A 24462-nucleotide genomic window follows, 5' to 3' on the forward strand; every position below is an offset into this window, starting at 1 on the left:
AACGATAAAGAGAAATCTATCAACAGTGACTCCAAGTCAATGGAGAAATAATTAGTAGGCATAGTTGGCAAATAAGTTTGACATACATGAGAATAAGCTTTAATTTATCAGTAAACTAAGTAAAACAAATTGACACATTACATCGACAAAAGTAAGATACAAAAAAGAGTAGTCTATCAGCAAACTCTTCAAGTAAGCTGCAAGTATATCAACTTTAATCAAGCATTTATATTTTAGTCAAGACCAATAGACATTAGATCAAATCTCAGTAGAGGCAAAGTAGCAAAATCTTCTACCTTAATTCTCAGAAGACATGGGTACAAAGAATGTCTGTCGAAATCAACTAATGAGAAACCTAATATCTGTAGGAAAAGAGTTGTTACACGCTTGCTACCAATGAAGATATATGTGATCTTAACAGGCAAGACAAAAAAGTTTGCATGTATAATAAAGCTTTTCAGAAAAATCTAGTTGTGCATTATTGAGGAAAACCAACCATACAAAACATGCGTCAAAATTTTAGGAAAATATCTCTAAACACAACTATTCACTTACGAAGGAGCACCAATAACACGAGGATTTGAATTCTCTTGAACTCAGCAAAAGGTCAAAGATACTTCAACTATAAAGCTAGAGCAAACTCATTCAAGCTTAATTAGAAAGAGAGATTCACGTTTGAAAGCATAAGATTGTCAAGGAAAAAGTCTCAAGTCACATAAAAAAAAAAAAAAAAATACTTCTAAGCTCACAAAATTCATTTTAATTCTCAAGCGTTCAAAAATATAGAATGTTTTTCCCCAAAACCTCAATTTAATAATTGAAGTGTTGGATCGGAGGCAAGTAGCTGAAAGAGACTTTGTGGAAAGTAAAGAGATCAAGATGAAATGTAATACTTAACTAGCAAATGTAATACTAAGTCATGAATAATTATTACTTATATGAGAAAATGTAATAACTTTGAGAAAAAGATGTATACTTTTATATTTTGATGTAAAAATATTATATTTTCCTTTATAAGTGCAACATTACTTATAAGAGAAAATGTAATACTTTGATTAAAAAATTAATATTTTTACATCAAAATATAAAAGGATTACATTTATCCTCCAAATTAAGTATTATGTTTTTCTAAGCTAAGTAACAAACATTTTTATTCTTGATTTAGTATTACATTTGCATATTGACATGATCTGACTTATGAATAAGAATATGAGATAGTCTCACACAAATGTGACTCCGATTCTAAATACAAATTATTGATGGGATTTTTTGGAACCATATGTTTGTAGGTTGGGATTTATGCGTGGAACACCACATAGGCGCACCACTTCTGGACATCGCCAACCACAAAAAATAAATAAATAAATAAGCTGATAAGCATTTGTATTATTGTATATATGGGTCTGTGATTCACATTTCCGATATTATTATATGTTCAATTCAGAACAAGACAGGAAACGGCTTAGTGGAATCCTACCTGGAACTGATTCGAATAGTGGATTAAACCTTATTCTTGACACTGAGTAATTACAACGGTTCAAATTTAACTTCTCATAAAAATTATTTATTAATTTTTAGTTTAGATCAATAGTCCTTTATTGATAGAATCATAAGACAGGTTTCACCAAAAGTACATCTTCGAGTACTGATTGTGAGCTTCTCCTTCAAATAAAAAAATTTATTTTCTCATTTTAATTTTATCTTTGATGCTTAGTCATTTATTAATTAGCCTAGTTCAAATGCAGACATTAATTATATACAAAGATATTATAAAACAATGCATGTCTAAATTTTTAAGATTATTTTACATTTTATATTTGATATTTCAATTATCATTAAGGTTCAAAGGAAATTTAAATATTTAAAAATATTTTTTCTTTTTTTTTTTTGAAATAAAAAAAATAAAAAATTATTTTTAAAAATTGTACTAGTTTGATTCAGAGTTAATCGGGAGCGATACATGAGGAGAATATTCCTCCCGGTCCCTCCCTTAGTCCATTGCCATCTCTACCTAGCTATTATCTCATCTGGATTATAAAATAAAATTAGAACCCTAATTATTAGACGATGATTAAGGTCTCCCCATCGTACTTGCATTGGCCAATAATTAACCTAACTACTACCTTTAATTTCTATGATATCATATCATTAATAAAATAGATCGATTAGGTTAAGGAATATATGTATAAGTAAAATTAAATGGTTTCATTTGACAACACTTTTAATTGAAATATCATTCACTAAAAAACTATTTAACCGATTAACATTTTTTTGGTGCATCTACAAGTCAGGTCATCCGGGTACAAGAACTGGTCAAGCGGAATCGTCAGTTGTAGGAATCGAACCCGAATTTCCCCCAAATTCTTCCTCCCAAAATTCCTCCTCACAAAGAGAGATCACTTGCCACTTGAGCTACTCCATTAAGTTACCAATTAACATTATATTATTCAACATCTGCTTCTCTTTTGTATTGACGTCCATTTATTGCAATAACATCATTAGTTACGTATGTACTCCATATGCCCTAAGCAAATTCAATCTATTTGGTTTCTACAATACTTTTTCCCAAGTTCGTTGACCAAATCATGCATTGTTTTTTGGATTAATTATATGAAGAGTAGATAAACCACAAATGAATATTCTATTAGATTTGAGCAATAGTTAGTATTCAATATTTGTACAATTTTGATTACCAACTATTTTTCCCCTTTTTCCTTACCATAGAGAAATGAAAAAAATTACATAAATCGTAATAAGATGATACTAATACTGTCTATTATCAGGGGTGATCATAATCCACTAAAAAGAAGAATTAACAGATCAATCACGAGAAGATCAAGCTGTATATCTTAAAACCAGTTATCATTCAATTAACACATTATCTAACTTCCAGTTGCACATATAGACCAACTATCGTATAATATATAAGATTGAACCAATCTATTACACATAATTTTTTGATTAAAAGGAGATTCTTTATTTTAACTTAAAGATTCAAATTCTACCGAAAATATTCTTTATAAGTAAACTTCTCTTTAACTATCGTGATTAGAGCTTATTGGAGGGAAATCATGAAAATATGATATACCATATAGGACTATTCCCCGTGTGTGTATATATACCCTTTTTGGTCGTATCACCTCGACGTCGGCATGCATGTTAGCCTAAGATTTTGTGGGTTCATATTAATTTGATTATCTGACAACACAAAACTCAATTATCTAGGCTCCTCTCCTCTCACACGTGTGTTCTTGCCGCTTCTGTCTCTCTTTTGTCTACTTTCAAATCTAAGGATCCACGCACGTTCGGCACAATGCATAACAATTAATGATCTTTAATTCATTATTATAAATTACCTTAATTAAGGTTATACGCCTAAGGTGGTCCGGCAGCATGCATGCCGGCATAGCTGGATAATACAAGCCCCTGCATGCACCCTGTGACGATGATGGCACAATAACCAGACTATTAATGTTCGTCACATGATGAAATCTACTGAGATTAACGAGAAATTATAATCAAACGCTCACCATTACGTCAGATCAGAAGCCTACCACCACTTTTTTGAGAGGGAAAGTGTGGACTTGACCCTTCATCGGCTTCTGCCCAACAATCTCCATAGCTACCAATTACTGAATTTGACCCTTCACCGGCCTTTGTCCAACAATTCCGCTCCCAGCATCTGCGTGACCTGGTTGTGATAGCACTTGTTAGAATCACGCGTTTACCACTACCCCAACACTATAGCTCATAGCGAAGGCATAACTTTATTTCCTTATATACCACCATCACACATTTTTAAGAGATAGGGTGCTGAATTTGGCCCTTCACCGGCCTCCATCCAACAATTCCCCTAGCCACCAATTGTTGGACTTGACCCTTCACTTGTTCCGTCCAACAATTACAGAAAATAAAGAAGATAAGATTTACGTGATTGGACAATATGTTAATGTTCACTTAAATTATTTTTTTATTAATTGTGATGATGAAGCATCCAAGGTTACAAGTAACAAATATGTGACCCTAAACATGATAAATATACAAAATTATCCATGTACATACATGAACTTCACTCCGCTCCATTCCATCTAACACTCCTCAACTTCAGATACATATGAGACATATACCCAATAAATCTCGATCCCATGCCTAAGTTAAATGTATAGACGATATTGATTGGATTCGGGAGGATTTCTACAAACACTCCAATTGCAGTTAAGTATCAACCTCGGAAAATGATTTATGTCAGAGCAGATTCTTGAAAACCAGATAATTTAAGAGCCAAAATATTTTATGAGTTTAATTCAGTTAATGTTGTTGTTCCATCGCTGTTTTCAGATACAGAACTGCACTACAGAAGCGCATATATTGGTTGATGAACTGTGGATTGGATCCGCTCACTGCAATAAATGCTTGCCATAGCTAATTACATGTACTACTTAACTGCAACAGGGTACTTGTGCTTGTACTAGCTGGTACAGCTATTATACCAGATGCGATTTTAAAATTTGAGATAGATTCATCTTCTGCAAGCATTTAGACTTTTTTTTTTTTTTTTTTCATTTATAGAGATTGATTAAATTTTGTACTCAGATATGCTCAACACGCTATTCTATCATATGTGAGGACTGATTACTTTTTTGATGGGTCACATGCGACATATAGATATAGTCTTCTTTAATATAATAATACTAAATTAAAGTATATATTTTGTCTCATTTTAAAGTCTGAGCTAATAGATAGACTATATATTTATCTTTTACACTAGTTAAATAAAGCTTATTGTGCAACTAAATAAATGTTCAATATTAAAATGAATTTTTATAATTATATTATCAATTAACTAAATTAAAAACTACTATAATTTCACATAAATTTGATAATTAAAATCTTAATATATTTTATTTATTTTATTTTATTTTAATAAAATATTCGTATAATATATTAAATAATTGATATCTCATCAATCATAGTCAACATTCAACAAGTTACACTATCATATACTCCGTATATAATTGGAAAAATATATATTCTCTCATTAATTGTTCCTTGCTAGTTGTTTTAGTCCCTAACTTCTACTGTTGCAATATACTAACTTAACACATTTTTATTCCCGTTATAGCCCTAACACTATTGGTTTTTATTATATTTAGTTGATGTTATATGCTCAATATATATGTATTTAGACCTATTTTATTAAGAGTTTAATGTAGTGAGCCATATTTTAAAATCAAATATTGATGTAGTTATTAACTAATTAAGAGAGGGGAAGCATGCATGATGCAAGACATTTATAATTTGGTAACGATTTGATTTTATGGATTTTAGTCCAAAAATTATCTTGTATTGATTAAATGAGGATAAATTATTTTGTATTTAAAAATAAAATTTGAATTCCTACAGATATTGATGCTGTGAATGCTGTCAAAATCAAAATTAAAAGACTCGGGACCAACATAGAGCATGATGGGCCCTGACTCCCAGGTAGGCAAATTAATGTTGTTCATCAAAATCAATGACCAATTAATTACTCCAAGAAAAATATATCCTTATTAACTTGAGTTTATTAAGCCAAATTGCACTCTCTATGCATACAAATAATCGTTATTTAAAAAATAATGCTACAAAATTTTAAAATTTAACAAATATTAATTAATCAGCTGATTGAAGTGATTTTATTTAATTAAATTGAAATATAATTGATCAATTCACAAAATTTTAAGAAATGTAAAACTTTTGTAACACGTATCAAATTAAATGTCATGTCATTTGATAGTGTTTGGTAATAGGATGTGGTCCAAACAATATTTTTCATTAAAACCACATGAGACTTAGGAAAAAGGTTATTGGTCCCTAAAATGTATCAAATGAAATCATTGCTTATTTTTGAGAAAATGTTTATTTTGGTCCACCTGAGTAGCTATTCTAGTTCTCTCAGAATGACTACTTTGTTACACGAGAAATCAAAGTATCCATTTTGAAAGATAATGTTTTTTTTTTTTTGAAAGAGAAAAATAATGTTTTTAAAAATACAATTATAATATTAATTGTTATCTTAGAGACATGTTAAATTTACAAAGTTATAGTTATAATCAAATTAAAAGTACTATGATCATTTTCATTCCGTCTTAAAATCTTTTAGAGATTATTAATTAGAGGACTTAGAATAATACGCATTCTCTTTTTTTTTTTTTTTTTTTTTGAATATTATTGACCACAAGGCCTTTGGCCATACGCATTCTCTTATAGACTCTAAAATAAATTAACAAATTGTGGATATTTTAACTAAGCATATTGTGCATATGATCGTGTACAAATTTAGTGGTTACAAACAAAACAACTAAAACTGTTGTCAACAAAGTAATGATTATGCTATTAGTTGAGCCGACCCCCACCCACCGTAGGGAAAATTCCTGGCAGAGAATAGTTGTAGAGCTAAGAAAAATTTAATTTCTCATTAGGATAAAGGATCAACGTAACGTGATCATGGATAGATATCTGCACTCGCATTGATTAAATAATTGGTTTGATAATCACAAAATTTTATATTTGATGATTTTTTAAAATATGAGCCGCTTATTGACCTTAGTTTGAGCGGATCAGCAATGTGCAACTTAATATAAAAATTCTACCACTGTGAAGATTTTAAAAATATGGATATATATGATTCATTTCATAATTTGATCAAATTCAACTTTACATTATTTTTGTATACTACGCTGATATTTAAATCTTACAATAAGATCTAATTAATTCAACTGATTGAGTCTTGATCAGATCCCATTTTATTTCGAACTCATTATTTAATTCATTCTTTCAATTCAATCAAATTACAAAATATATTTAATTTCTTACGCTAATATGATTCAGATCACATAAAAAGTGACATAATTACTCCTGTGCACATGTGCTCTCTCCTCTTTGTATTTACTCGCAAAGTCTTCTCCTCCTTGTCTCATACATATAGCACTACTCCATATATATTCATCAAAACTCAAAAGTCAGACATATACGTACTAATTTACACTATACAAACAAAATTCAAACTTCAATTTTCTTTGATCCTCCCTAACCACCACCCCCTTCCTCCATATATGTCTTCTCTAACATCTCCTAACGCCTCAACCGTTCATACTACCAAATGGTTATATGCCCGGAGAAAGCTAAGGTTTTTCAGTAGAATCCGACGGCTCCTGCTGCACGTCAAGGCTTCCCGGAAGGAATACAGACCGTCGGATGATGGTGTGATCGGAGGAGGAGGAAAGAGAGAGGAGGGAGTAGTTATGGAGAGGGAAGAGAAGAGCGATGGGGGATGGGCGGTTTTGCAGAAGTCCGTGAAGAAACTTCACTTCGGGAGCTGGGAAGAGAAGGAGGCGGCGGCGATGGAGATTAAGACGGTGGCGCAGCTGGACTTGAAGCGGCGGAAATCCATGGCGGAGCTCGGTGTTATTCCGCCGTTGGTGTCTATGTTCGGTTCTCACGTGGCGGAGCGACGGAGGTTGGCGGTTCAAACATTGGTTCAACTCGCAAATGGCTCGTACACGTAAGCTCATTAATCTCATCATTATTTTCCTAATTTAATTTATTCATTTAATTCTCTCTCTTCATTTTTATTCCATTTTTCTCTATACAATTATCTATAAAAAATTAATAATAAACTGAGAATATGGTTAAGTGAAAGGAACTGATCTTCATTGTTAACCTTAGGTATAGAATAAACTTAAATCTCTATGTCAGTTGTCACATTTACACCAAATATTGAATAATGCAAAATGTGACTTATATTTTTTTTTCTAAAATGTTTGAAAATTATAAGTTGATGTAATGGAGTTAGGCCAGGTTAGTTGAAAATTGCAAAGATAATATTTTGGTATACGGGCATTATTGAGACTAAAAAATTTGCTTGGTGTACCGAAAAATGTTAATGCGAATTAAATCAGGTTTAATTATCATTGATGAGGATTAAGTTAGTGGGATTCAGTGCATTCATGACGTGGCGTCATGCTATTGGGTCTATAACTAACTAGTAACTACTCAAAAGGAATCTAACCAAATGACCATAATGGGCCCCGAGTGGCCATTTTTGACTTAAGTCATAGTTCGCTCGCACGTGACGGCTGCCGCTGGCCCACTGCACTGAATTTTCACAAATTAAATTGTGAACATTCAGTATATAAATTGTGAATATTCAGTATGTAAATTGTAAAAAATGAATGCGAGTCTACAGAATAATTTATCGTTTTTAAATTTATATTATGGTAAATCATAAAAAAAAATATGTTAAGAATAGTAAAAATGTCACTAATTTATAACTCTAGTTGATAATGGATCACAATGAACTATATAGACAATTCTCATGAAAAATTCAAACTTAAAATTTTATAATGAATAAATTAATTGTCAATGAACTTAACAGGGTTGTCCATTATTGTATTTTTTTTAATCATAATGATTCTTGGCTTAAGGGATGATGATATGGTTAGATGAGTCAAATTGACTTTGTAGTGGAGGACTGAGAGCTTCCACCCCGGCCCCCATCAATTGACTTATTCAGATTATTGATACATCAAGTAATAATCCATATTAGATATATAAGTGATCGAATAATAATTCTCTTGGTATTAAAAGAGGTGAATTTCAATAAAGATTTTTTCAATTGTGCAATAGTGCAAGGGATTAGGTCTTGTAAATTGGATAGCTGGGTGAATCCCTTATTTTATACAAAATGTATTTAGTTCTTACCGAGTATCTATATAAAGATATTTATGGTCAAATATTTCAATCTATGCGTATGCAGCAACACCTTTGAAAGAGTTGTTGTTTATATAAAATTCGGTTGAAACTCAACTGAATTAGTATTAATTCAATTTAATGGATTATTCTTAGTTTCTCATCACCTTATATGGTGCATGTGGATAGTACTGTTTTTTGTATATTAGATTATAATTATTATATATTTATATTTTTAATTAATTGTTATTGAGCCCCACAAGTTTAGCTGACAGTGAACTATGGGCATTGGTAGGAGGAGACAAGTTATTCTTTCCTGGCTGTAGGAATATAATATTGATATTGTAAGTTGTAACAGATAGCTAGCCATATATAGAGTAGATTCCATTATCATATCATATAAAAAAATACTATATCTTTAGCTCTTAGGTAATTGAAAATTTGCAGTGTTGACCTTCAATTTTCAATGCAGATCTAATTTGGGGAATCATGTTGACTTCTGTGCATGATTTTCATCTGTATACGGCATGTTTATTTAATTTCATTTGGACCACCATTATAGGAAATATGAACTTGGCTAACACAGCTTATTCATGTCTGCACAGAATAAACTTCCCATTATGATCCTAGATGAAAATAAATCACAATGACATAAATCAGCTTAGGTTTTCTATAGCTGACTGGCTCAAACTAAGAAAATTAATAAACTGCTATTATTGAAAGTTAAACTTGTAACTTTGTAATTACCCAGTAAATAGTCTGACCAACTTGGCTGGATTTACCATTAATTAGCTGATTTGTTGTTTGTCTTTCCAGGAATAAGGCTCTAATGGTGGAGGCAGGACTGCTATCAAAATTCCCAGAAAAAATGGACATTTTGGAGGAGTCGACAAGGCAAGAATTTGTACAGCTCCTATTTTCAATAACATCCTTAGCCAACGCCCAGTTACCCGCCATCAACACATCAAGAATCGTCCCATTTCTCGTCAGCATCCTCGAATCAAGCACAAACAACGACACCAGAGAATTATGCTTATCAACACTGCACAACCTATCTTCAGTTCTGGAAAACTCAGGAATCTTGGTCAAAAACGGGGCGGTCACCATCCTCTTGAACTTAAGTTCCGTTAGGGAAGTTTCCGACAAGGCCCTGGCAGTACTAGGAAACCTGGCAGTAACCTTAACCGGCAAAAAGGCTCTGGAAGACAGCCCCGCGATGCCCGAGAGCCTAATCGAGATCATGACATGGGAAGAGAGCCCAAAAAGCCAGGAGCTTTCAGTCTACATTCTGATGATTTTGGCTCACCAGAGCTCAATTCAGAGGGAGAAAATGGCGAAGGCGGGGATCGTGCCGGTTCTGCTTGAAGTGGCGCTGTTGGGCAGCGCATTGGCTCAGAAACGGGCGCTGAAACTGCTGCAATGGTTCAAGGATGAGCGGCAGAGCAGGATGGGGCCTCATTCGGGGCCGCAGATGAGAAGAGCGGCGACCATGGGTTCTCCGGTGCATCCCAGGGAAGTGGATGAGGGGAAGAGGCTGATGAAGAGTATTGTGAAGCAGAGCTTGTATAAGAACATGGAAACCATTACTCGGCGAGCCAACGGGGAAGGAGAGTCGTCTGCGAGGCTTAAGGCGGCTTTGGTTAGTAGCTCTAGCTCTAAGAGCTTGCCTTACTAGCAGGGTGAAAGGGATGATATGATCAGAGTTGATAGATGTTTCTTGTTTTAGTTTCGAGTACTTGTGCACTGCTGGTGTGCACCTCTGATCTGGTCTGTATATCAAATGAAAAAACAACATTTTATTGAAGAGAAATCATAGTTTTATTTCAATCTATTTGTGAAACCAAATGTTCGGCTTTGAGGTCTATCCAAGACATTGGTCTAGTGGATGAGAAGTATCACCTAATTAAGACTGCTTTCAATAGCATAATAGAGGCTCAATTCCTACAACAAGTGTACAAATACCTATAGATTATAGCAGCATAGCTACAAATTTTTTACCCGGTAGCTCAAGTGGCAGGTGAGCTCTTTTTGTGGGGAAGAATTTCAGAAGAATTTGAGTTTGGTTTTCACAAGTGATGATTTCCGTGTTTTTTGGTTGGTAAATTTGAATTTTTCTTTTCCTTTTGTAATGTCCTCAAATCAATAGAAAGTGGTGTAGTTGTCTCAAGGAATTGGGCTAAATATGGGTTGCAGGTAATGGCCTAATGGGTATGTAAGATGAGAAGGTTTAGTCAGCATTTTATATTGGGTGGGGGACATTGTACATTTTAAGTTTCAATATTTTATAAGTTATTTTTGGACTGGGCTGCTATGGCAAAACGAATTTGGTTGGGTTTTGTGCACATCCAGCCCGAGAATGATAATGGTGTCATTGACTTCCTCTTAGCTTGGGGCTTCTTGTTCTATTTTGTCCTGGTGCATCTAGGAGTGGTTGGAGACTTGGAGGATTTTGAGCAATTCTATGTTCATCTCTAAGTTAAAAAATTTCAAAACTACTTCAAATTTAATTGTTTTTTTTTGTTTGAAAACTAATTGTTTTCTTCTTATTAACATACAAATGTAAATAATAAGTGACAATAATTAACATCGAATTATTGGTTATCTAGACATATGTGTGCGTTGAGTCACCTATAAATTGAATAATCTCGTTTTTCATTTGTTTAAAATATTTGTAGTGAACTATAACATAAGCAATATTTTTGTACTCCGTAACATATTCTGTGATTGATAAAATTATACTAATTACTACCATCTTTTTCTTTTTTCATAATATTCAAAAAAATAAATGGTATAATTAGAATTTTTTAACCATATATATAACTCTCTCGTTTCTCAAGAGAGAAAATTTTCTTTCTGATAAATGTTTATTTGTCCATATTTTTCCCCTTGAATTAGATCATTTTGTTTGCTAATCATTTTAGTTTTCATGAGGATCAATGCTTATTTATGTTATTTTGCAAAGAGTATGAGTTTGGAAGGTTTTGGAAGCAAAGATGGGTATTTTCATACATTTTGATGGGCATTGGAGTTAAATGGAGGCCAAATATGAAGCTAGGGAAATGGATGCACCACTTCTAAGGAAGCCTAGGTGTTTTCAATGGTGTTGGTCATTTGGACAAATCAAAACAAAAGAGAAGCAAAAGATCAAAGCGTTGCAATTCACGCACTGCACGTCGACGTCTTAGTATTTGGACCATATCTCGGCCTAGGAATGTCCAAATGAATTGATTCTTGCGTCAATGCAAAGAAAACTCGAAGGGCTACAACTTTCATGAATACCTCGACCGAATCCTAATTTTGAAGTTAAAAGGGTCAAAATTAACCTACAAACCGAAGTTCCAGTGTAGAGAGATTCTCGACGCGTCGAGAATTGGTACAAAGGCCGTGTTTGCACTCTGTAAATGATCGACGCGTCGAGAGTATAATCACTCTCGACATGTCAAGCCTCCCAGATCTGCGAATTTTCAACCCGTCTCTACTTTTTTTAACATTATTTTCACTCATTTTCCAAGGTTTCGACCATATATACTCGAACCCTAACTATTTTTTACTCTTTTCTTTTATATTTTAGGGTTAGATTAGGTGTAGATTTAGGTTCTTATTCATCTTTGAAGCTTGTATTGAAGGATTTACACTTGGATTTCAAGATTCTACAATCATCTCAATACATAAGCTTTTCTTTCCCTTCTTTTATTTTCTTATGCAATGTTTATGATACTTGTGTTCTTCCTTTATTTATGCTTATGATGTGTAAGTAGATAGCTTTTGGACTTGAGCTAGGGTTGTATTGTCTTTATTGATGCTTAATTTGTTATTATTGCAAAAAGGGGAAGAACTCTAACCTAGGGCTCATGTGTCTGTGAAGGTTTTGTGTTTATATCTTGTTAATGTTTGATGTACACATACATTCATTGGCATGCATTTGGAGGATTCATTGCCTCAATGAGAGTTGGGTAATGAATTCGAGCCATCCCTTGCATAAACCCGATTTTTCCTATGAAAATGGAGGAAATTAGGGAGACAATTGATACACCATGAGAGTGAGACAATTCCTTGTTCTAATCCTTGTTTATTTGCTCACGGAAATTACTCTAGACTAGGATACCTATGTGTATTCCAATTAACTTTGGTTATTTGTTCTCCCTAACCTCGTAGGTTATGTTGTTGAAGCAGGTAGATGATAATGCCCTCTTGCTTGAGTCATATTTCTTTATTTTATTTGTATTTATCTCTTGTCCATATGTATTTTTTCTACTTTGTTATTGTCGTTTTTCTTAAGTTCTTGTTGATCTCCTTATGCTAGTGCCTAGTTTTTTTGTGATTGCATATTGCGTGTCATAACCTCAATTCCGGCCCTTGAGGACGACATTTCACACTTGTACACTCACCATTGCTCATTTTTGTTACACCACTTGCTTTTCTTTCTTCCCAAAAGGTTGAATCCCAACCTCACAAAGGGCCTGACAGAACATCTGAGAGGATGTAATTATGATAACTCAACTGAACACAAAAATTAAACTTTTACTTATTGTGCACAAGAAGCCCCTTACTTTGAGAGGTAACTCTTACCATTCCCTCACCCAAAATTCTCTTTCTTTTCTTGATTCTACGTTGTAATCAATTTTTAATAATGACAATTTGTCGTTTCTAGCAAAAAAAATTCTGCAATTATTGTCTAAACTGTAGGGATTAGAGGATCATTATTTGTCTATCTAACATTGTGTACGTGATAGAACGCATGTCTCCCATGCGTCTAGTAGGTCTGTGTTGGTGGAGCCAAGTCTGCATGGAAAATTTTGGACATTCCCACAGCTTTTTCTTATTACGGAGTAACATTCATCATTTCAAAAAGCAAGAAAGAGCATCAGGTCGTCCTTTTTCCAATAAAATATTTGCCAAACAATTTTATTTTGCGCGTATCAAAAAGTTTTTCCACATTCCCACAGCTTTTCCTTGACACTCGGCATTTCAATCCCATACGAAAAACAAAATTATTAGAAAGACGAGGTCAATTTTCCAATAAAATCATGACAACTACTTACTTACTTCATAAGGCAATCGATTTATTCAATAATTAACTATGTTTTGGACCAAAAGATCGTATTACAATGTGAAAGAATAATAGTTATTGGATAATTTTAAGGTATTAATTTGTATTGAGTACCATCAAAAGCTAGTGAATGTAAAAAATTTTGTAATTTGTAATGGGTACAATGCATTGTTGTGACAAATGTCCTCATTGAACTCATACAACTTCAAAAAGAATTTGAATTGTATATCGTGTTTGATTGAAAATTTATATTAATGCCAAGTATTAGTTGAAGAATTGACTTGATAATCATAAGGAATTAAATCCAAGTTTTGTGAAACTGTCTATTGGTCTTATTAATTTGAACTGGTCAACTATGAGCAATTCCATGTTTTCCTTTGCTGGGTTTGCTGGCTATGGACAAAAAGTAAGTTTCACCCAAAGCTTACCTTCAAATAGTGTTTGTGGATTTTCGTGTAAATTAATGTATATTGTGCACTACTAGTACAATATCTTGGATGCAACACGGGTAGTGTGGACGCTAATAAAGATGAACAACCAAGTATGCAATCATGTATGTATTAATAATTATATTCTACCCCATTCCACACGGGTAAAGCATGCATGCACGCATGCATTTAACATTAATAATACATCTAACATTTGCCCTATAAATAATCAAGGCTGGTGAGCACAGATCCTCACAAAACTTCACACCATCCCCTAAAAACCTAGCTTGTTTCTCTACCTAAACTCCATCATGGCCTTCAAATTCATTCTCGCAATCCTTTTTCTCCTCGGGACGTGCGCTTTTGAAGCCACTTCCCGCACCCTTGAAGAGGCATCCTTGCTCCAGCGCCATGAGAAGTGGATGGCTCATCATGGACGTTCTTACAGGGATGAGGTTGAAACGGCCAACAGATTTAGGATATTCAAACAGAACCTAGAGTACATTGAGTCTTTTAATAAAGCTGGCAACAGATCTTATAAATTAGGCCTCAATAAGTTTTCAGATTTGAGTCACGAGGAGTTCCGGTCCATGTTTCTTAATGAAGACAACATTTTCTTCCACCCTAATAGGTTTCCAAGAAGAAACCCTACTGGGAATGGGAGTCATGTTGGTGAAGCTTCAGACAGCTTGGACTGGAGAAAGAAGGGAGCTGTCACTCAAGTCAAAGATCAATCTCAGTGTGGTAAGTAACAAATTAAATATGTTATAGTTAATAAACATATATTTACTGTATATATCTACTAAATTTATTCATATACACAAATCAAACACAAGCATAACCACATGTACACAACACATGTAAGGGGCAACTCTGTTGAACATAAATATAATATAAACATAAATGTGCGGCAGTCGAACTATCGACTTTTAGTTGAGATGGAGGCATGGAGCACATGCTTTAATTTGGTATCAAAGTCATGCAAAAAGGTCATAATTGTGGCTTGTTTTGATGATATGGATCTCCAGGTGCATGCTGGGCGTTTACGGCGGGCGTTTACGGCGATTGCAGCAGTGGAAGGAGTACATCAGATCAAGACCGGAAACCTAGTTTCCTTGTCAGAACAACAACTTCTGGATTGCGACGAGAGAAGCTACGGGTGCAATGGGGGCATGATCACCGAGGCATTCCAATCGATACAAGAGATCGGTGGCCTCGTATCCGAATCAGAATACCCATACCAAGGCTCTCAGGGCATGAGTTGCAACAATCAAGGCTCCCCAGTGGCAAGCATCACCGGATTTAATGAAGTGGAGCAGGGCGAATCCGCCCTGCTTCAGGCCGTGACAAACCAACCCGTCTCCGTCGGAATCACCATCGGCGGGATGGCATTCCAGCACTACTCCACCGGCGTCTTCAACGGCGAGTGCGGGAGTGGGTTCCACCACGCAGTGACCGTGGTGGGTTATGGGACGAGCGAGGATGGAGAAAAGTATTGGCTGATAAAAAATTCATGGGGCACAAGCTGGGGAGAAGAAGGGTATATGAGAATGGCGAGGGACACTTCTGAGGGAGGACTCTGTGGCCTTGCCACTAGGGCTGCTTACCCTACTGCTTAATTAGTCACTATAAATTAAAGCCATATTTTATCAAAGTTTGGATAATTAATTAAATATATGTTACTACTATAGGTACTTGCACTTTACTATTTATGCAAAATGAAACTATTGTATCTGGATTGTGAAATATATTAAGAAAAGAAATTTACATATATAAGGTCAATATTTATTAATGATATGCTTTTTTATTCTTGGAGTTTGTATCTAACTTTCATACGTAAAATATATTCTATACTCGAGCTAAGCGTACTTGGTAAGTAAATGCATTTGGTTGTTTAATTGGTTGGTTTTGTGCACATCCCAGCCTGATAATGGTGTCAAATAAAAAAAACATCACCTATGATTGAATGCAATATTATTGACCGTCCCAGTGATAGAAAAAGTCTAAAGGTATTAATAGACTTTTTAACTTCAAAAGTTTGAGTAAAATGATTGCTGAAAAATATAGATTAAGTAACAGTCATTTTTCGGAAAGTAATTTTATTTTCAGTGTTTGAATATATTGTGAAAAATTGTGTTTGTGTGTTTGGTTCATTTTATGAAAAAAATGAGTACAATTGTATAATTAAACATTTTAATTATTTTATTTAAAATATAAAAAATGATAATAATATTAAAATAATGTTATTAATTTTTTTTTTTAAAAAAAACACGAACACTACAGATTTTCAGAGGAAACTATTACACGTTTCCGTCGGAAACTATGGCAGAAACCAGTTGTTTACTCACCGCCTTGGTCCATTCTGGGTAGTGTAGCCATTTCCGTAAAATGACTTCCGGAAAAAATTCTAGAAGTTGTTTTCTAAAAAATGATTTCCTCCAGGTTCAAAACACACCCTAAGTTAACTTTTTAACACCCAACTTGTCAATAATATAATTTGTCTGAATTTGACAAGTGTAAACTTTTGTCCAACCGTTGTCTGTAACTGATCTTAAAAATTGTGTTAACTTGCCGTTTTTCTTCATAATTTGTTCCTCTATATTCACAATCTTAGAACTGAATATTCACAATTTAGATCTCAATATAAAAAATTATAGAACTCTATATTTTACACTTTTTGAACTTTATATTCACAATTATAGAACTATATATTCAACAGTATAACACAATTTTTGAATCTATATTCACAAATTTTAAACTCTATATTCACAAGAAAAAAAATCATTGACTAAGGAAACAGTGTCACTAACGACACTGTTATTCTAGCCGCGCATTTTGAACATGGGTTCACCTTGTAAGGTGGACCCGGGTAATAGCATAATTTGCCTTCTTCTTCCCATTCGATGATGTCCCACATCGAATCCTTCTTCTTCCCATTCGATGATGTCCCACATCGAATGGGAAGAAGAAATGAGCCTCAAGTCTCCTATATGAGGAGACTTGAGGTTAGGAGACTTGAGGCAATACTTAGTTCAATTTATTATTATTATTATTATTATTATTATTATTATTATTATTATTATCATTATTATTATTAATTAATTAATTAATATTAAGGGCATTTGAAGAAAGAAATGTCTTTTTTCAAAATGTTAAATCTTAAACGCTGCTATTTGCAACGTTAGGGTTTCAACGGTTTAGAGTAAAAATGTGGTTCCAAATCGTTGTCTTATTAAACAAAAATTTTAACTGTTTGACTAAGTCAAAATTGCGAATCCATCATTATCCAAACAAGGTAAAAGAGAAAGGTTAAGAAAGATTTATGAGTTCCATTTTTCATATGAGACAATTACACAAAAGACTTATTCATTCTTAATTTGCAAAAAAAAAAAAAAAAGAAAAAAAACTTTTTGTGCAGCGTCTTGTGTTTGGCTCAAATTTTCCACATTCCCACAACTTTTTCATGCACTCGGCTTTCAATCCCATACGGCAAACAAAAAAGTTATAGAAAGACGTGGTCAATTTTCCAATTTAAAATCGGTGCCACTGTATATATACGTACTTCACAAGACAATCAATTTAATTATTTGATGATGAAGTCATCGCAATTGTTTGTAATAAATCATCAACTATACAATCATTGCTTAACGATCTCCGCCATCTGCGGTACGCGGTAGAACATACTAATACAGTAACACTAAAGAGTTCTGCTACAAAACCTTACACTTCACTACTAAAAGGCTTTTAATTGGAACAACTCAACCAAATTGATTAAACTGTTGACCTGATAACCATACTGTTATAAGGTAGATTTCCAGTAGATACCATGATCGAGGTCTTTAGGTGTTTGACAACCCCACTCTCTTCAATGTATCCTTATGGTAGACAAATTTATTGTTCGTTATGTCACAAGTGCAATTCTTCTCAACACTCCCCCGATTGAACTCGTCGCACATGCATGATCTTCCTAATACAGATTATCTCTTTAGTGTGATTTGTGAACTATTATAGAGTAGTTGATTTACTTCGTGTACACTTTTGAGTAGTGGCTATAGATTCCTCTCGTCATCCAAAAAACATGAGAATTATTACTGGAATATTCTTTAGATGAGGTAAGACTTTGATTCTCATCCAAAAAATATTACAGAACATACAAACTTTCTAAAAATTAGCTTTTGTGTTAAAATAACTAATCAAAAAGGTGTCTGCCAAACAGGGACATTAGAGGTTTTATTCCAGTTACAAATAATCAAATATTTGAAATAACCAACGAATATAGATATCATATTTATAACTAAGTAAATAGATCCCTTAGCTGATGCAAGTTAATAAATTTAGTGAGATACTGAGATGTAGAATATTTTATAATTAACTATGCAATATAAGTTTTCGGTTTTACTTTAGATAAGCTATTCCATTTTTTTTAAAGTGCATAAAAAAAAAGTAAATTTAATGATACTATTACAATATAATGTGAAAGAATAATAATTATATTAAGGTGAATTGTGCACTAGTAATGCAATTTCTTGGACGGGACGCAACAGCTGTGTGGACGCTAATTACGATTACCACCAAAGTATGAATGGATTACCATTTCTACCCCAAACCACACGGCTACATGCATTCATGCATGCATGCATACATTAAACAATAATATTACATAAAAATTTTGCACTATAAATCGTTGAGAGTAGTGAACTAATATTCTCACAAAATATCCCAACATCTTATTAGCATCTAGAAACCTGCTAGCTTCTCTACCTAGCTACACCACCATGGCCTTCAAATTCATTCTTGCAATCCTTTTTCTCTTCGGGATGTGCGCTTTTCAAGCCACTTCCCGAAACCTTGATGAGACATCCTTGATCCAACGCCATGAGAAGTGGATGGCTCATCATGGACGTTTTTACAAGGATGACGTTGAAAAGGCCAAAAGATTTAGGATATTCAATCAAAACTTAGAGTTTGTTGAGTCTTTCAACAAAGCTGGCAACCGGTCTTATAAGTTAGGCCTTAACAAATTTTCGGATTTGAGCAACGAGGAGTTTCGGTCCATGTTTCTTAACCAAGACAACATATTCTTCCACCCTACTAGGTTTCCAAGTGGAAACTCATCCATAGGGAATGGGAATAGCGTTGGTGACTCAGACAACTTGGATTGGAGAGAGAAGGGGGCTGTTACCGAAGTCAAAGACCAATCTCAGTGCGGTAAGTCATGAATATATTATTATATGTTCTAATTAATGCATATCTTCTACTAAGTCAACCTAATCAAGTTGGTCTGGCTATTGACTTGATAAAGTTTCAAATTTGACCCACAGTTTCACTAAAAGCAAAGCTGGTCCACCAATTATGAGAAACCTGATATAGTTTACTTATAGTATAGGATTACAAGATGTAATTTTTTTAGTGTATATTTTCCTATAGTGACTGCAGATTTCCTGATTACCACAAAATTATTGATGTTTAGGTGCATGTTGGGCATTTACGGCGGTTGCAGCAGTGGAAGGAATACATCAGATCAACACCGGAAACCTAGTTTCCTTGTCAGAACAACAACTTCTGGATTGCGACGAGAGAAGCTACGGCTGCAATGGGGGCATGATCACCGAGGCGTTCCAATCGATACAAGACATCGGCGGCCTTGTATCCGAATCTGAATACCCATACCAAGGCTCTCAGGGCATGAGTTGCAACAATCAAGGCTCCCCAGTGGCAAGCATCTCCGGATTTAATGAAGTGGAGCAGGGCGAATCCGCCCTGCTTCAGGCCGTGATCAACCAGCCCGTCTCCGTCGGAATCACCATCGGGTCGATGGAGTTCCAGCAGTACTCCACCGGCGTCTTCAACGGCGACTGCGGGACCGGGTCCCACCACGCGGTGACCGTGGTCGGTTATGGGACGAGCGAGGATGGAGAAAAGTATTGGCTCATAAAAAATTCATGGGGCACAAGCTGGGGAGAAGAAGGGTATATGAGAATGGCGAGAGACACTTCTGAGGGTGGACTCTGTGGCCTTGCCACTAGGGCTGCTTACCCTACTGCTTAGTTCCTTATTATTAAATATTAAACCCAAACTCTAACAATGTTTGGGTAATTAATTAAATATTCTGTACTACTACATGCACAATAAACTCATATTGTGCATGCAAAATGGAACTACTGTATCCAAACTATGAAATATATTTACGAACAGAAATCAATATACCGCAAACCTTTTGATTTTTGGAAAAATGCAATTTTAGTCTAAATATTTTTTTGCGCAATTTTAATTTCTAACTTTTTACCATTGCAAAAAACATTATATTGGAGTTGAAAGTAATATTTTTTTGAGAAAATGGTCAAATAAGCCCTCCAACTTTACCTAAGGAGTCAATTAGGCCCCTGAACATTTTAAAGTAGCAATTAAACCCATCAACATTATATTTTGAAGCAAAAAAGTCCATAAACCTGTTAATGACCTGTGATCACAGGTCACTAGGATTCCGGTCAAATTTCCGGCACCCATATTCCGGCACAAAAGTCACGGGCGACCGTTCGACGGTCGCTGGTGACTCACTGGAGAAGGCAACCACTGGGTTTTGTGCCGGAATATAGCCTGAGTGTGCCGAAAATTTGACCGGAATCCTAATGACCTGTGATCACAGGTCATTAACAGGCTTATGGACTTTTTTGCATCAAAATATAATGTTGATGGGTTTAATTGCTACTTTAAAATGTTCAGGGGCCTAATTGACTCCTTAGGTAAAGTTGGAGGGCTTATTTGACCCTTTTCCCTATTTTTTTTTGTTAGTGGCTGTAGTCCCGACCCTCAAATGAAACCTTTAATATTTTTCTTTAATTATAATCTTGTTTAGTTTTGATATTTCATTTGTAAAATAAAAAACATAATTTGAACAGGATCGTGTAGGGAAAAAATAGTTAGGGACGATGTGCTGCAATTGAATAGAAAAAATTTTAAAAAGAATATTGTCAAATCTCTATTTTGCATATGAAATACCAAAACTAACAATTATAAAGAATTAAAGATAGTAAAATTATAAAATATCTATAAACTAAGTAAAATTTTAATAGAGTTTGTCTTTGTATTTAACCATTTTTTTTACTTAGTAATTCCTCAAGTATTGTACTATACTTCTCTTACATTTGGTTTCAGACAGCTAATTTTTTCACATTTGGATTAATATTTTGATAATTGATACACATGATTTTATACCTTTATTTGCCCCATGAATCAAGAGTTGTTGTTGCTTAATTTCTTTACCTTGATACATTTAAGGCTCGTTTGTGTGTTATATTTGATCATATCTAATTTATTCACAAATGAGGAACCAAGGAAGGATTTTCAGTCATCTTGGACCAGTTTTCGAGACATAAGGAATCCACCCCGGGTCGGAAAGGAGCAACAGAACACAAAAGGAGTCAGAAGAGGACCAGAGGGCCGCATCACGGCCTGCCTCACGGCCGTGATGCCGGCCGTGATCCCCACTACGGACAAGCAGTCGGCCACGCCGCATCACGGCCGTGATGGCGGCCGTGACCCGGCTGCTGTCCAGTATTTAAGTCGCGTTTCTGATATTTTACAGGGCTCCGAACCCTAGTTTTAGCTTAGTGCAATTTTTACCTTCTTTAGAGTTTTCCATAGCATAGAATACAGCGGATTTAAATCATTGAATTGAGTTTGAAGCTTGGCATCATTGTTCGGATCAGATTTACTTTGAAGAATTGTTAGTAAAGTTTGCCTTTTTATTCTTTAATATTGCAGCCTTTTCGGCACACTCAGGCTATATTCCGGCACAAAACCCAGTGGTTGCCTTCTCCAGTGAGTCACCAGCGACCGTCGAACGGTCGCCCGTGACTTTTGTGCGGAATATGGGTGCGGAAATTTGACCGGAATCCTAGTGACCTGTGATCACAGGTCATTAACAGGTTTATGGACTTTTTTGCTTCAAAATACNCCATCAACATTATATTTTGATGCAAAAAAGTCCATAAGCCTGTTAATGACCTGTGATCACAGGTCATTAGGATTCCGGTCAAATTTTCGGCACACTCAGGCTATATTCCGGCACAAAACCCAGTGGTTGCCTTCTCCAGTGAGTCACCAGCGACCGTCGAACGGTCGCCCGTGACTTTTGTGCGGAATATGGTGCGGAAATTTGACCGGAATCCTAGTGACCTGTGATCACAGGTCATTAACAGGTTTATGGACTTTTTTGCTTCAAAATACAATGTTGATGGGTTTAATTGCTACTTTAAAATGTTCAGGGGCCTAATTGACTCCTTAGGTAAAGTTGGAGGGCTTATTTGACCCTTTTCCCTATTTTTTTTTGTTAGTGGCTGTAGTCCCGACCCTCAAATGAAACCTTTAATATTTTTCTTTAATTATAATCTTGTTTAGTTTTGATATTTCATTTGTAAAATAAAAAACATAATTTGAACAGGATCGTGTAGGGAAAAAATAGTTAGGGACGATGTGCTGCAATTGAATAGAAAAAATTTTAAAAAGAATATTGTCAAATCTCTATTTTGCATATGAAATACCAAAACTAACAATTATAAAGAATTAAAGATAGTAAAATTATAAAATATCTATAAACTAAGTAAAATTTTAATAGAGTTTGTCTTTGTATTTAACCATTTTTTTTACTTAGTAATTCCTCAAGTATTGTACTATACTTCTCTTACATTTGGTTTCAGACAGCTAATTTTTTCACATTTGGATTAATATTTTGATAATTGATACACATGATTTTATACCTTTATTTGCCCCATGAATCAAGAGTTGTTGTTGCTTAATTTCTTTACCTTGATACATTTAAGGCTCGTTTGTGTGTTATATTTGATCATATCTAATTTATTCACAAATGAGGAACCAAGGAAGGATTTTCAGTCATCTTGGACCAGTTTTCGAGACATAAGGAATCCACCCCGGGTCGGAAAGGAGCAACAGAACACAAAAGGAGTCAGAAGAGGACCAGAGGGCCGCATCACGGCCTGCCTCACGGCCGTGATGCCGGCCGTGATCCCCACTACGGACAAGCAGTCGGCCACGCCGCATCACGGCCGTGATGGCGGCCGTGACCCGGCTGCTGTCCAGTATTTAAGTCGCGTTTCTGATATTTTACAGGGCTCCGAACCCTAGTTTTAGCTTAGTGCAATTTTTACCTTCTTTAGAGTTTTCCATAGCATAGAATACAGCGGATTTAAATCATTGAATTGAGTTTGAAGCTTGGCATCATTGTTCGGATCAGATTTACTTTGAAGAATTGTTAGTAAAGTTTGCCTTTTTATTCTTTAATATTGCAGAATTGTTAGTAAAGTTTGCCTTTTTATTCTTTAATATTGCAGCCATGTCTTCCATCTTTAATTCTTGCTTTGCTGTGTTTACTCCCATCATGAGGGAGTAATTCGTTTATGGGTTTGGATTAGGGGTCCATTGTCAATCTTGATGTTCGATTTATGATTAATTGCATAAAGGGATTGAATCTTTTACCTAGGGTTTATGTTGATTTGGGGATTTCTTTGCACTAGTTATTGGTTTGTGGCCACAATTAATTGCTAGTCTAGGAGAGGGATTCATTACAACGACAGTTGGATGGAGACCTCGAGCCTTACCAATTTCAACCTAATTTTCCTGCTATGAAAGTAGAGGTAATTTTGGGGGCTTACAATGCTTAGGTGCTTAAGGTTATGATTGATGCATCACGACAGTGGGGCAATCTTAGCCTAATTCTCTTATTGATTACGAAAGTAGCTGAATAGAATTCTTTTGTGCATTGCCCATATATCCCTTGGTTAATTATTCTTTCTCTAATCCTGAGTTTGTTAGAACATCAAGGTTACAATCCCCCTAATCTGGCCCATACTTTTATCATACTGTTTACACATTAATCAATTGCTTCCTTTTTACATCATTCAGTCTTTGTTGCTTGGATTCTATAAATTCACATAATCTAGTGCCTGGTAATTCACACAATTTCGTGCCATAACCCCAATCCTCAGCGGAACGACATTACACCCTTTTACACTCATCATCTGTGCTCATCAATAATTATAAGACTGTCTTATAATTATCAAAATTATATCACATTTGGTATCATTTTGGTCAACTTTTCAGTCAGTATGAATATTTTTCCAGACGACATGTATGATTTTAATTTGGAGGAAATATTTTTTTTTATATATAATTTCGTACAAGAATTACATTGTAGGAAAATAGTATATCAGAAATGGTTACTTGAAACTTGAAAGG

At 34.7% G+C, this 24462-nt stretch overlaps 2 protein-coding genes and 1 pseudogene across 2 annotated transcripts; all 3 read left to right on the forward strand.

Annotated features, from left to right (window-relative positions):
* Positions 1 to 6929: 6929 nt before the first annotated feature.
* Positions 6930 to 10616, forward strand: LOC116031710 (U-box domain-containing protein 7-like). Its single transcript, XM_031273985.1, has 2 exons — positions 6930 to 7543; positions 9547 to 10616. The coding sequence occupies exons 1-2, from the start codon at positions 7095 to 7097 to the stop codon at positions 10403 to 10405; spliced, it is 1308 nt and encodes a 435-aa protein (XP_031129845.1). The 5' UTR covers positions 6930 to 7094; the 3' UTR covers positions 10406 to 10616.
* A 3852-nt stretch (positions 10617 to 14468) lies between these two features.
* LOC116032618 lies at positions 14469 to 16023 on the forward strand (annotated as a pseudogene).
* A 2899-nt stretch (positions 16024 to 18922) lies between these two features.
* Positions 18923 to 20441, forward strand: LOC116032620 (ervatamin-B-like). The gene is made up of 2 exons (XM_031275279.1): positions 18923 to 19416; positions 19679 to 20441. Exons 1-2 carry the CDS (start codon positions 18984 to 18986, stop codon positions 20254 to 20256), a joined length of 1011 nt encoding a protein of 336 aa, XP_031131139.1. The 5' UTR covers positions 18923 to 18983; the 3' UTR covers positions 20257 to 20441.
* The last annotated feature ends 4021 nt before the right edge of the window (positions 20442 to 24462 follow it).

Source organism: Ipomoea triloba, chromosome 10, assembly GCF_003576645.1.
Source record: "Ipomoea triloba cultivar NCNSP0323 chromosome 10, ASM357664v1".
Lineage (NCBI taxonomy): Eukaryota > Viridiplantae > Streptophyta > Magnoliopsida > Solanales > Convolvulaceae > Ipomoea > Ipomoea triloba.

Excerpts from the sequence above, each read along its gene's own strand:
- LOC116032620 (XM_031275279.1), top strand. The coding sequence starts at position 18,984 with ATGGCCTTCAAATTCATTCTTGCAATCCTTTTTCTCTTCGGGATGTGC. Across the intron at positions 19,417-19,678 it reads CAAAGACCAATCTCAGTGCG|GTGCATGTTGGGCATTTACG; the intron begins GTAAGTCATGAA and ends ATTGATGTTTAG.
- LOC116031710 (XM_031273985.1), top strand. The coding sequence starts at position 7,095 with ATGTCTTCTCTAACATCTCCTAACGCCTCAACCGTTCATACTACCAAA. Across the intron at positions 7,544-9,546 it reads CTCGCAAATGGCTCGTACAC|GAATAAGGCTCTAATGGTGG; the intron begins GTAAGCTCATTA and ends TTGTCTTTCCAG.